The 12,147-nt window shown below is 41.5% G+C and overlaps 3 protein-coding genes and 1 pseudogene across 6 annotated transcripts in view; all 4 read left to right on the forward strand.

The window, feature by feature from the left end:
* Positions 1 to 12,147, forward strand: part of LOC120057213 (protocadherin beta-16-like) — a 140,089-nt gene that overhangs the window by 26,166 nt on the left and 101,776 nt on the right. For 2 of the 4 annotated variants that reach the window (XM_039005723.1, XM_039005733.1), the window contains exon 1: positions 7,039 to 9,567. The exons of the other annotated variants lie outside the window; for them this stretch is intronic. In XM_039005723.1, coding sequence (XP_038861651.1) covers positions 7,159 to 9,567 — 2,409 coding nt within the window. In that variant the 5' untranslated portion in view covers positions 7,039 to 7,158. Of the gene's footprint in view, positions 1 to 7,038; positions 9,568 to 12,147 lie in introns of those variants that run through there. 4 annotated transcript variants of the gene reach the window in all.
* LOC120056705 (protocadherin gamma-A11-like) lies at positions 352 to 3,033 on the forward strand. The gene is made up of 2 exons (XM_039004910.1): positions 352 to 2,864; positions 3,022 to 3,033. Exons 1-2 carry the CDS (start codon positions 462 to 464, stop codon positions 3,031 to 3,033), a joined length of 2,415 nt encoding a protein of 804 aa, XP_038860838.1. The 5' UTR covers positions 352 to 461.
* Positions 3,803 to 6,571, forward strand: LOC120056707 (protocadherin beta-16-like). Its single transcript, XM_039004911.1, has 2 exons — positions 3,803 to 6,173; positions 6,540 to 6,571. Exons 1-2 carry the CDS (start codon positions 3,803 to 3,805, stop codon positions 6,569 to 6,571), a joined length of 2,403 nt encoding a protein of 800 aa, XP_038860839.1.
* LOC120056708 lies at positions 10,772 to 12,083 on the forward strand (annotated as a pseudogene).

Raw genomic sequence — 12,147 nt, forward strand, 5'->3', positions numbered from 1 at the left:
AAGGAGAAAGTTGCGACTAGTGTTAACTCAATGTTTTTACCTTATGGACTGTTCTTATTCAAGAAAAGGAGTTCATACATCATACAAGCATTACTTTAAATGTATTTCTGTATATCTATTTATTATTTAACTGAAGTCATAGGCTACATCATCTTTGTATGAAAATACAATTCTAAGATAGAAGACTATTGATGTACATTGTGTGCTGTTTTTTTAATGACTCAGGATGTCGCTGTTCACCAGCTAAGAAAAGTTAGGCAGCCTACACTTCTCAACCCAATAATAGATTACTCAAAGGGCGGATACAACCTATCGCGCCATTATCACTGAGGAGCAGTCGGCACAATAATCTCGTGTTTTCAGTTGGGTAATTTATCTTAGCCAATATTTGTAGTAGCCTATATTGCATATTTTTTTTGCCTTCACCTTGGAATTGGACTATTTTCGTTTGTACATCGAAAATGGGCTACATTGGATTTACAGTTTCAGCTTTTGTCCTCCATCTGGCTTTTGTTCTATCCCAAATACGCATCAGCAATGGCGATATGACCTATTCCATTCCAGAGGAGATGAAACGCGGATCTGTGGTCGGAAATATAGCAAAGGATCTTGGGTTGGATGCTAAGAGACTGTCGGCTCGAAAAGCTCGTTTAGAAGAGGATGGAACTAAACACTTCTGTGACATTAACCTGAATTCGGGAGATCTTGTTGTCGCTGAAAGAATTGATAGGGAGCAGCTTTGCGGTCCGAGGATTTCATGTGGGCTAAAGTATGAAATGGTTCTTGAAAGTCCTTTAGAATTGCATCGCATATCTCTACAGATTCAGGATGTGAACGATAATTCACCACAGTTTGCAGATGATGTTATCAAATTGGAAATAAGGGAATCAGCTCATAAAGGTGAACGTTTCCCCATTAATGAGGCCCACGATGCAGATATAGGTCAGAATGCAGTTCAAAGCTACTCTTTGCAAAGGAATGACCATTTTGTCTTGAATGTTCATACTAATCGAGATGGAGGTAAATACGGTGAGTTAGTGTTAGAAAAGGAGCTGGACCGAGAACAAAAGCAGGAGGTGACGTTGTTACTTACGGCTGTTGATGGTGGGACCCCACAGAGATCTGGTACTGTAGTTATACACGTTACTGTGTTGGATGCTAACGATAATATTCCAGTATTTAGCCAGGACGTGTATAAGGTCAGTCTACCAGAAAATTCTCCTTTGGGCACCATAGTAGCTACAGTCCGCGCAACTGATGCAGACGAGGGAGCAAATGGCGAGGTAACATATGATCTAGGTCGAATTTCTGATGAGTTGAATAATTTGTTTCAACTCGATAGTAAAACTGGGGTTATAAATCTGTCTGGACCGATTGATTATGAGGAGCAGCCCATTTATGAGCTGCGTGTCCTCGCCAAAGATGGTGCAGGTTTGGTGTCATACACAAAAGTACTGATAGATATTACTGACGTAAACGACAACGCACCAGTGATATTAATAAAAACTCTGACCAATCAAATTCCCGAGAATGTGTTACCTGGTACAGAGGTGGGCATCATTAATGTACAGGATAAAGATTCGGAGGGAAATAGACAGGTCCGCTGCTCCATTCAACAAAATGTTCCATTCAAATTAAACCCCTCAATCAAAAACTACTATTCTCTGATAACAACAGGTGAACTAGACCGTGAGATAATATCAGATTATAACATAACTATCACTGCCACTGACGAGGGGTCTCCACCTTTATCCTCCTCAAAGACTATTAATTTATCTGTGTCAGACGTGAACGACAACCCTCCTGTTTTTGACGAACAATCCTACAGCGCCTATGTGACTGAAAATAACAAGCCTGGCTCCTCTATGTGTTCTGTTACTGCCAGAGACCCAGACTGGAGACAGAACGGTACGGTGGTCTATTCTCTATTGCCCAGTGAGATAAATGGTGTTCCGGTGTCCTCATTTGTATCCATTAACGGAGCCACGGGGGTGATCCATGCTGTGAGAGCATTTGATTATGAGCAGTTTAGGAGCTTCAAAGTCCACGTTGTAGCCAGAGACAATGGTTCTCCTCCACTCAGCAGTAACGTGACAGTGAGTGTCTTCATAACAGATGAGAATGATAACTCTCCCCAGATATTATACCCTGCTCCAGCAGGGAACTCCTTGATGACTGAGATAGTCCCCAAAGCTGTTCTGGCGAGGTCCCTGGTTTCCAAGGTGATAGCTGTGGATGCTGACTCTGGACAAAACGCGTGGCTTTCATATCACATCGTGAAATCGATTGATCCGGGACTTTTCACTATTGGTCTCCACAGTGGAGAGATCACCGCACAGCGGGACATTTCTGAATCTGACAGTATGAAGCAGAACCTTGTTATATCAGTGAAAGATAACGGACAGCCCTCTCTCTCTACAACCTGTGATGTATATTTACTCATATCAGATAACTTGGCTGAAGTTCCAGAACTGAAAGACATGACCTATGAGGATAGTTCCAAACTAACTTCCTATTTGATCATCGCACTGGTCTCTGTCTCCACCTTTTTCCTGACTTTCATTATTCTCATCCTGGCCGTGAGGTTCTGCCGCAGTAGAAAGCCTAGAATGTTGTTTGATGGAGCAGTCGCCATTCCCAGCGCGTATTTCCCTCCCAACTATGCAGAGGTGGATGGAGCTGGAACTCTCCGTAGTTCTTACAATTATGACGCATACCTGACAACGGGCTCACGCACCAGTGATTTCAAGTTTGCCAGATCTTACAATGACAACACGCTGCCTGCTGACCAGACACTGAAGAAGAACCTAAATGAACCTTTTGGAGAAAATATAATCACGCTCAACACCTTGGGGGAGAGCGAGGTGAGATTTCATAGCTTTGACATTTTGATAAACGAAAATGCTTTATTTGTTTATTTAGCCATTTTGCATAGTCCATCATATTAAACTATAGGTAGCTAACTGTATTGTGTGTTAGGCTAATATTATTACAACAGTCTTGTCTCCTGTACTCTTTCAGTCATTTGATTAAGTCTAATTTTTGATCTCTGATAATCTCTGAGGATTTATTTATTTTCCCGCCTTGATCCCATTTTAATGTGATTTAGTAAAACACGTAGGTCCGTTTCAGCACCACTTAAAAGACTGCAATAGGTAAAGACGTGGATGATGTTTGAAAGAAACGCTGGATTTTTAAATGACCTTTTCCCCTTCGAAAACTGTAATGGGTAGAGACGTGAAATATGTTTGAAAGAAATGCCTGATTTTAAAATGACCTTTTTCTAGTGATTATATTTGGAATTACTTTATTAGCATGATCTTTTGAAGGCTACATGGACAGACTACTTTGCCCATTGATCATTCGATTGAGATGTTGACTCACGTGGGCTGTAACACAAAAGGGGATTCGTGTTTTTACAATCCTGCATTTTGAAATAGTCTACCTCTGTTGATATGAGGGGTCCCATTATGTATCTTTAAAAAACAATTAAACCCTGCATGTTTTCCTATGCGCGGCAGACTCTCCTCCATACAATTGGCGAGAGACACTATTTTCTGCTGTTTTATGAAACTACACGGAGTGTCGCTATTCACCAGCAGTAGCTTTAAAACGAATCTCTCCACCCATACTTGAAATGTCCAGGGAGGGAGGGACATCATTATTGCAGTGTAAAAGTCTCCTGCTTAACATTTTAACGTGGTGCATTTTGATCTGCTGGTTGTAAACGTTTCTTCGGTTGAATAGCACTGATTTTTACCACACTAATCGGCCTATTTGGAATGAGATGGGTTATCTGAAAATGGAATACAGGGGATTCTCGTTCGCTGCCTCATTGCTCGGCCTGGCTTTGTTTCTTTTCCTGCTGCACACCAGCTATGGAGACGTTACCTATTCTGTTCTGGAGGAGATGAAACGCGGATCTGTTGTCGGAAATATAGCCAAGGATCTGGGACTGGATGCAAAACGACTCATGTATCGGAAAGCTCGTTTAGATGTTCAAGGTAGCAGCAAGCGCTATTGTGAAGTCAATCTGAATACTGGGGATATGGTCATCGCTGAAGTAATAGACAGGGAGCAGCTTTGTGGTAGGAGGATTTCATGCACCTTAAAATACGAGATGGTTCTGGAAAACCCTTTAGAATTACATAACATAATCTTACAGGTACAAGATATTAATGACAATAGCCCACTATTTGGGGAAGATCGCGTTACGTTTGATATCAGAGAGTCAGCCGTTAAAGGCGCTCGATTTTCGGTGAATCCGGCTCATGATGCAGATATAGGACTGAACGCTGTTCAAAGCTACACACTACAAAGGAACGACCATTTTAGCCTGGCTGTTCATACCAACCCAGGTTCTGAAAAGTATGGTGAGCTAGTGTTAGACACAGAGTTAGATCGAGAACAAAAGCAGGAGGTGACATTAATACTTACTGCGGTTGACGGTGGGACTCCACAGAGATCTGGTACTGTAATCATACACGTCACAGTGTTGGATGCGAACGATAATAAACCAGTGTTTAGCGAAAATGTCTATAAGGTCAGTGTACCAGAAAATGCTCCAATAGGTTCATTAGTTGTTACTGTAACAGCCATCGATGCAGACGAGGGGGCAAATGGGGAAGTGACGTACGGATTTGGCCCAATCTCAGAAGAATTAAATAAATTATTTTCTCTTGACCCTAAAACGGGAGACATCAGGATAGCAGGACAGATGGATTTTGAAGAAGAATCAATTCATGAATTGCCTATCAAAGCCAAAGATGGCTCGGGATTGACTTCCTTTGCCAAAATATTCATAGAAATTACAGATGTTAATGACAATGCACCAGTGATATCTCTTAAATCCTTGACCAATCCCATCCCTGAGAATGTGTTACCTGGCAGAGAGGTGGGGATCATTAATGTACAGGATAAAGATTCAGGGGGAAATAGACAGGTCCGCTGCTCCATTCAACAAAATGTTCCATTCAAACTAAACCCGTCTATCAAAAACTATTATTCTCTGATAACAACTAGTGAATTAGACCGAGAGATCATTTCAGATTACAACATAACTATCACTGCCACTGACGAGGGGACTCCACCCTTATCCTCCTCAAAGATCATTAATTTATCTGTGTCAGACGTGAACGACAACCCACCTGTGTTTGAAGAACAATCCTACAGCGCCTATGTGACTGAAAATAACAAACCTGGCTCCTCTATGTGTTCTGTTACTGCCAGAGACCCAGACTGGAGACAGAACGGCACAGTAGTCTATTCTCTATTGTCCAGTGAGGTCAACGGTGTTCCGGTGTCCTCATTTTTATCCATCAACGGAGACACGGGGGTGATCCATGCTGTGAGAGCATTTGATTATGAGCAGTTTAGGAGCTTCAAAGTCCACGTTGTAGCCAGAGACAATGGTTCTCCTCCACTCAGCCATAACGTGACAGTGAGTGTCTTCATAACAGATGAGAATGATAACTCTCCCCAGATATTATACCCTGCTCCAGCAGGGAACTCCTTGATGACTGAGATGGTCCCCAAAGCTGCTCTGGCGGGGTCACTGGTTTCCAAGGTGATAGCTGTGGATGCTGACTCTGGACAGAATGCTTGGCTGTCATATCAGATCGTGAAATCGACTGATCCGGGACTTTTCACTATTGGTCTCCACAGCGGAGAAATGAGGGCACAGCGGGACATTTCTGAATCTGACAGTATGAAGCAGAACCTTGTTATATCAGTGAAAGATAACGGACAGCCCTCTCTCTCTACAACCTGTGATGTATATTTACTCATATCAGATAACTTGGCTGAAGTTCCAGAACTGAAGGACATGACTTATGAGGATAGTTCCAAACTAACTTCCTATTTGATCATCGCACTGGTCTCTGTGTCGACCTTTTTCCTGACTTTCATTATTCTCATCCTGGCCGTGAGGTTCTGCCGCAGTAGAAAGCCTAGAATGTTGTTTGATGGAGCAGTCGCCATTCCCAGCGCGTATTTTCCTCCCAACTATGCAGAGGTGGATGGAGCTGGAACTCTCCGTAGTTCTTATAATTATGATGCATACCTGACAACGGGCTCACGCACCAGTGACTTCAAGTTTGCCAGATCTTACAATGACAACACGCTGCCTGCTGATCAGACATTGAAGAGAAGCCCAACTAAGTTATTGGAAGGGAGTATCATCACTCTCAACACTGCAGGGGAGTCTATTGAGGTAAGACAGAACTAAGAGTAGATACCCCTTTTCATTGTGTGCGAATGCATCGGATGTTATGATATCAGAATTGCTTTCCTAGTGTGTTAGTGGTCTTTTCCTTAACTTGTTCTTTATCCTCGTGATTATGTAACGACATCAATATTACCTTTTTAATGCCTTTTCACAAGGGATATTCTTTCAATTTCGTTGTTGGTGTGTATACAATTAGGGATGCTTTCCCAATCATGGAGTGTGTTTTCATTTTCCTTCCTGTTGTATCCTCATTGCCTACCACATTTTTCTTTAAGTTCATTGGCTACATTTCCACTTTTCAGCACCTGGTTAGTGGACAGCGACGTAACCATCACTTTACCTTAGGGTATAGTGGAAATACAATTGCTGGGTTTGATCAGTAATATGGATTATGCATCGTTGGATTTTATGTGGACCGTTTATATAACGAATCTATGTGTTGTTGTTCTTGTTATTACTCGGCAATACATGAATAATCAGACAGTGGCAACAGTATGGAGATATTGAATTCACTTTTCCTATCTTCTAATATATGATTACAAAAGGATTTGATTGCGCACAACTATTGGTTTTCCTCTCTTCTCTTGCTAAGCTACATGAAACGTTCGTCATACTTCGCACAACTCAAAAAGGGGGGAAAATATTGACCAAGATGATAAATGACGTAGAACTGTTTTGTATTGTGATTGCTGTTTTCTGTAAGAACTCAGGATGTCGCTGTTTACCATAAATAGAATTACAGGCTCTTCTCCACCCACCATTGGATTATTCAAAAGAGTAATAGGCTATATTGCATCACTTTCACCGAAGAGCAGTCGGATAACAATCGTTTTGCTATTCCTTTTGAGAGGCTAATATTGTACTCTTACGTTACAGTATCATTTCGACTCGTTTTGAACTCTTATGTTGACACTTGGTTTTAATCATCCAGAATGGGGTACACGGGATTTTCGGTTTTTACCTTTTTGTTCCGTTTGGCTTTTTGTCATTGCCTGATGCGCATCAGCAATGGAGACTTGAGCTATTCAATTCCAGAGGAGATGAAGCGCGGATCTGTGATCGGAAATCTAGTTAAGGATCTGGGGCTGGATGCTAAGAGACTTTCAGGTCGTAAAGCTCGTTTGGATATGGATGGCAGTCGTCAACGTTACTGTGACATTAATGTGAATACTGGAGAATTAATTGTGGCTGAAACAATAGACAGGGAGGAGCTGTGTGGACCGAAGGTTTCTTGTTCTTTAAAATACGAGCTTGTGCTGGAAAAACCTCTGGAATTACATCGTATTAATGTGCAAGTCCAAGATATAAATGACAATTCACCACGGTTTCCCAATGCACGTATTGATCTAGAAATTCGGGAATCTGCTGACAAAGGCGCAAGATATCCCTTGGATGAACCTCATGACTCTGACATAGGATTAAATGGTATACAAAGCTATTCACTGGAGAGGAATGCCTATTTTATTTTGGACGTTCAAACGAGCTCAGACGGAGGAAAATATGGCGAGTTAGTGTTAGAAAAAGAGCTAGATCGAGAACAACAACAAGAGGTGACGTTGTTACTTACTGCTGTTGATGGCGGGACTCCGCAGAGATCTGGTACTGTAGTTATACACGTCACTGTGTTGGATGCTAACGATAATAAACCTGTGTTTAGTCAGACAGTGTATAAAGTCCGTTTGCCTGAAAATTCTCCAACCGGGACTGTTGTAGTTGCAGTTAGTGCTAGTGATGAAGACGAGGGAGCAAATGGAGAAGTATCATATGAGTTCAATCGCATTTCCGATAAAGCAGCTAAACTGTTTTCCATCGACAAAAAGACTGGCGAGATTAAAGTGCAGGGTCCCATAGATTATGAAGAAAATACAGAATACGAAGTGCGTGTCCAGGCTAAAGATGGGTCTGGCTTAGCTGGCAATGCAAAAGTAATGATAGAAATCACTGACTTAAATGACAACGCACCAGTGATATTGATCAAATCCTTTAACAATCCCATCCCTGAGAATGTGTTACCTGGTACAGAGGTGGGGATCATAAATGTACAAGATGAAGATTCAGAGGGAAATAGACAGGTCCGCTGCTCCATTCAACAAAATGTTCCTTTCAAACTAAACCCGTCTATCAAAAACTACTATTCTCTGATAACAACAGGTGAACTGGACCGTGAGATAATATCAGATTATAACATAACTATCACCGCCACTGACGAGGGGACTCCACCTTTATCCTCCTCAAAGACTATTAATTTATCTGTGTCAGACGTGAACGACAACCCACCAGTGTTTGAAGAACAATCATACAGCGCCTATGTGACTGAAAATAACACGCCTGGCTCCTCAATATGTTCGGTTACTGCCAGAGATCCAGACTGGAGACAGAACGGTACGGTGGTCTATTCTCTATTGCCCAGTGAGGTCAACGGTGTTCCGGTGTCCTCATTTGTATCCATTAACGGAGACACGGGGGTGATCCACGCTGTGAGAGCATTTGATTATGAGCAGTTCAGGAACTTCAAAGTCCACGTTGTTGCCAGAGACAATGGTTCTCCTCCACTCAGCAGTAACGTGACAGTGAGTGTCTTCATAACAGATGAGAATGATAACTCTCCCCAGATATTATACCCTGCTCCAGCAGGGAACTCCTTGATGACTGAGATGGTCCCCAAAGCTGCTCTGGCTGGGTCCCTGGTTTCCAAGGTGATAGCTGTGGATGCTGACTCTGGACAGAACGCGTGGCTTTCATATCACATCGTGAAATCGATTGATCCGGGACTTTTCACTATTGGTCTCCACAGTGGAGAGATCAGGGCACAGCGCGACATTGCTGAATCTGACAGTATGAAGCAGAACCTTGTTATATCAGTGAAAGATAACGGACAGCCCTCTCTCTCTACAACCTGTGATGTATATTTACTCATATCAGATAACTTGGCTGAAGTTCCAGAACTGAAAGACATGACTTATGAAGATAGTTCCAAACTAACTTCCTATTTGATCATCGGTCTGGTCTCTGTCTCCACCTTTTTCCTGACATTCATTATTCTCATCCTGGCCGTGAGGTTCTGCCGCAGTAGAAAGCCTAGAATGTTGTTTGATGGAGCAGTCACCATTCCCAGCGCGTATTTCCCTCCCAACTATGCAGAGGTGGATGGAGCTGGAACTCTGCGCAGTTCTTACAATTATGACGCATACCTGACAACGGGCTCACGCACCAGTGACTTTAAGTTTGTCAGATCTTACAATGACAGCACGCTGCCTGCTGATCAGACACTGACAAGATGTCCAGATACATTATTAGAAGGGAGTATCATCACGCTCAACACTGCAGGAGAGGTGAATGAGGTAAGCCTTCACTCATCTGAGATACCACCTTTTGTACGTGAGTTGTTTCGTTGTGGGAGAATGGGTTATGTATGTGGAAAATACATTCTGGGCCTTAATGGCTTATGCCATCCTATAGAAACAGTAGGTCTATACTCGGTTTAGATGACAACATCTTAGTAAGCTGAAATGTGGAATTTATCCACTCATTGTTTTGTTTGATTGGTTGAGTTTCAAAGGTGCTCGCTGTTCCTTCTCTTCTCTATGAGGAGTAATTCACTAGGGGTTTGATTTGATGGAAGTAGTTTGCTCCTTGTTTCTTTGGGCTGTGGTTTCCTATAAATAAAACTAGCAATGCAGTTTCGGTTGCTTTTAGTTGAGTATGCTTGTGATGTTTTCTTCACAGATTGTCTAATGGAGTTGACAATAAAGCTTGATGGAGATAGGAAAACATGGTTTAGACTACTTTTGAAAAGGAATCAGGCATTTTATAATAAATGGAATGTATTGACCTGGAAAGAGTTTTGAATGTCTTTTGAAACTTGATTATAAATTGTTAGGATGTGTTTTTAAAATCCCCATTGCCTACTGTTTTTCTTAAGGTCGCCTACATTTCAGCACCAGACCAGTGGACAGCGAGGTGACATGTTTTATTTTACTGAAGTCTAGCTGTCAAAAACTCAAAGATAGAATGCGATAGAAGTAGCATTATTTTGATGACTAACGAAACATCGATAGTGAAATCGACAGTTTTCATGATGATGGTTGAAATATATTATTATCCAGGAAAAAAACATGTTGCAACTTGTCTACTAATGGCTTATTGTGTGAATATTTAGGCATATTGTGTACGTTTCTCCTAATAGCGTACCTCATCCATGTCTTCTCATGATCATGTTACGACGAGGTTACTATTGATTTGAAGCCTATATATTTAATGTTTTAGTAAAGTCGTCTGAGTTTGGAGAATATGATACATTCCAAGAAGGACACATGGAAAACAATATAGGCCTACGAGCATGCTGTTTTTCTGATAGACTCATGCTGTCGCTTTCCATCAGCTAAGTACAGTTAACTATATACCTCCACCTACTACGGGGGAGTGGGCTACATACAGCGGGTCGCATTACCATTTCTCACTGAAAAGCGGTTAGACATTGTAATCTTTCTGCCGTTTGGCTATTGATTGTGGACAATTGGCCTTAATTGCTATTAGACATTGAAGATGGGCTACAAAGGCTTTACGTTTTTTGCATTTGCTTTTCGTCTGTCTTTTTGCCTTTCCTTCATACACATCAGCAAAGGAGACGTGAGCTATTCTATACCAGAGCAGGTGAAACGCGGATCTGTGATCGGAAATATAGCCAAGGATCTGAGGTTGGATGCTAAGAGACTTTCGGCTCGAAAATATCCTTTGGAGGAGGATGCAACAAAACACTATTGTGACGTTACTTTGAATTCGGGAGATCTTGTTGTCACTGAATTCATAGACAGGTAGCAGCTTTGCAGTGGGAGAATTTTATGTACCCTAAAATATGAATTGGTTCAGGAGAATCGTTTAGAAATGCACCGCATATCTTTTCAGATTCAGGATGTGATGGACAATTAACCCCAGTTTTCTGTTGATGTTATTACACTGGAAATGATGGAGGCTTCGGTCAAAGGTGCTCACTTTCCCATTAATGAAGCCCACGATTCAGACATAGGTCAGAATGCAGTTCAAAGCATTTATTTACAAAGGAATGATCATTTTTGTTGAATGTTCATACTAATCGAGACGGAGGAAAATACGGTGATTTGTTATTAGAGAAGGAATTAGATCGAGAACAACAACAGGAGGTGACATTATTACTTACTGCGGTTGACGGTGGGGCTCCACGGAGATCTGGTACTGTAGTTATACACGTTACTGTGTTGGATGCTAACGACAATATCCCAGTATTTAGCCAGGATGTTTACAAGGTCATTTTTCCTGAAAATTCTCAGTTTTGGTACCTTGAGGTAAGACCACTCGATGTATTACTCATTGGAAAGTGGTGGCACTTTTTACTGAGTGGAACATCCTGGTTAAATACAAATGTGTCTTTTTACATCACCATGTCGGTTCAGAATTTCTTTTTTCGATAGTAGTATCATTTAGGTAGAAGCTTGAACAGTTTGTCTATGGCATCCTGATTCATACGTTTAACAGGCACTGCAATTGTTATTCGTCTTCATGGAAGTCTGGTTGTTGTATTCGCCCAAAGTAATTCTGACATGCAGTAGGCTAAGTGTATTTTCTTACCCTGTTTAATAGTAACTGAATGGAGGATAATGTTGAGTTTTTAAATGGAATCCGTTTAAAAATAAGAACTTGACATGGCCATATAGGTACGTTATTATTCATTTTTCTCATTTCTCATTTCACAATAAATATATTGGAGTAGATTGAGATTTAAGCCTATTTGCGTTTTAGCGTTCTGAAACATCCCCATTGATAATTCAGCGACTCTTGACATCACCTACGTTTCAGCCCCGGGTACGTGGACAGCGACTAAACTTTTTTCCTTCACTTTAACATCAGTTTAAATCCTGCCAAACTCAAATGAAGACGGGAACAAT

The sequence above is a fragment of the Salvelinus namaycush genome, chromosome 12 (genome assembly GCF_016432855.1).
Source record: "Salvelinus namaycush isolate Seneca chromosome 12, SaNama_1.0, whole genome shotgun sequence".
Lineage (NCBI taxonomy): Eukaryota > Metazoa > Chordata > Actinopteri > Salmoniformes > Salmonidae > Salvelinus > Salvelinus namaycush.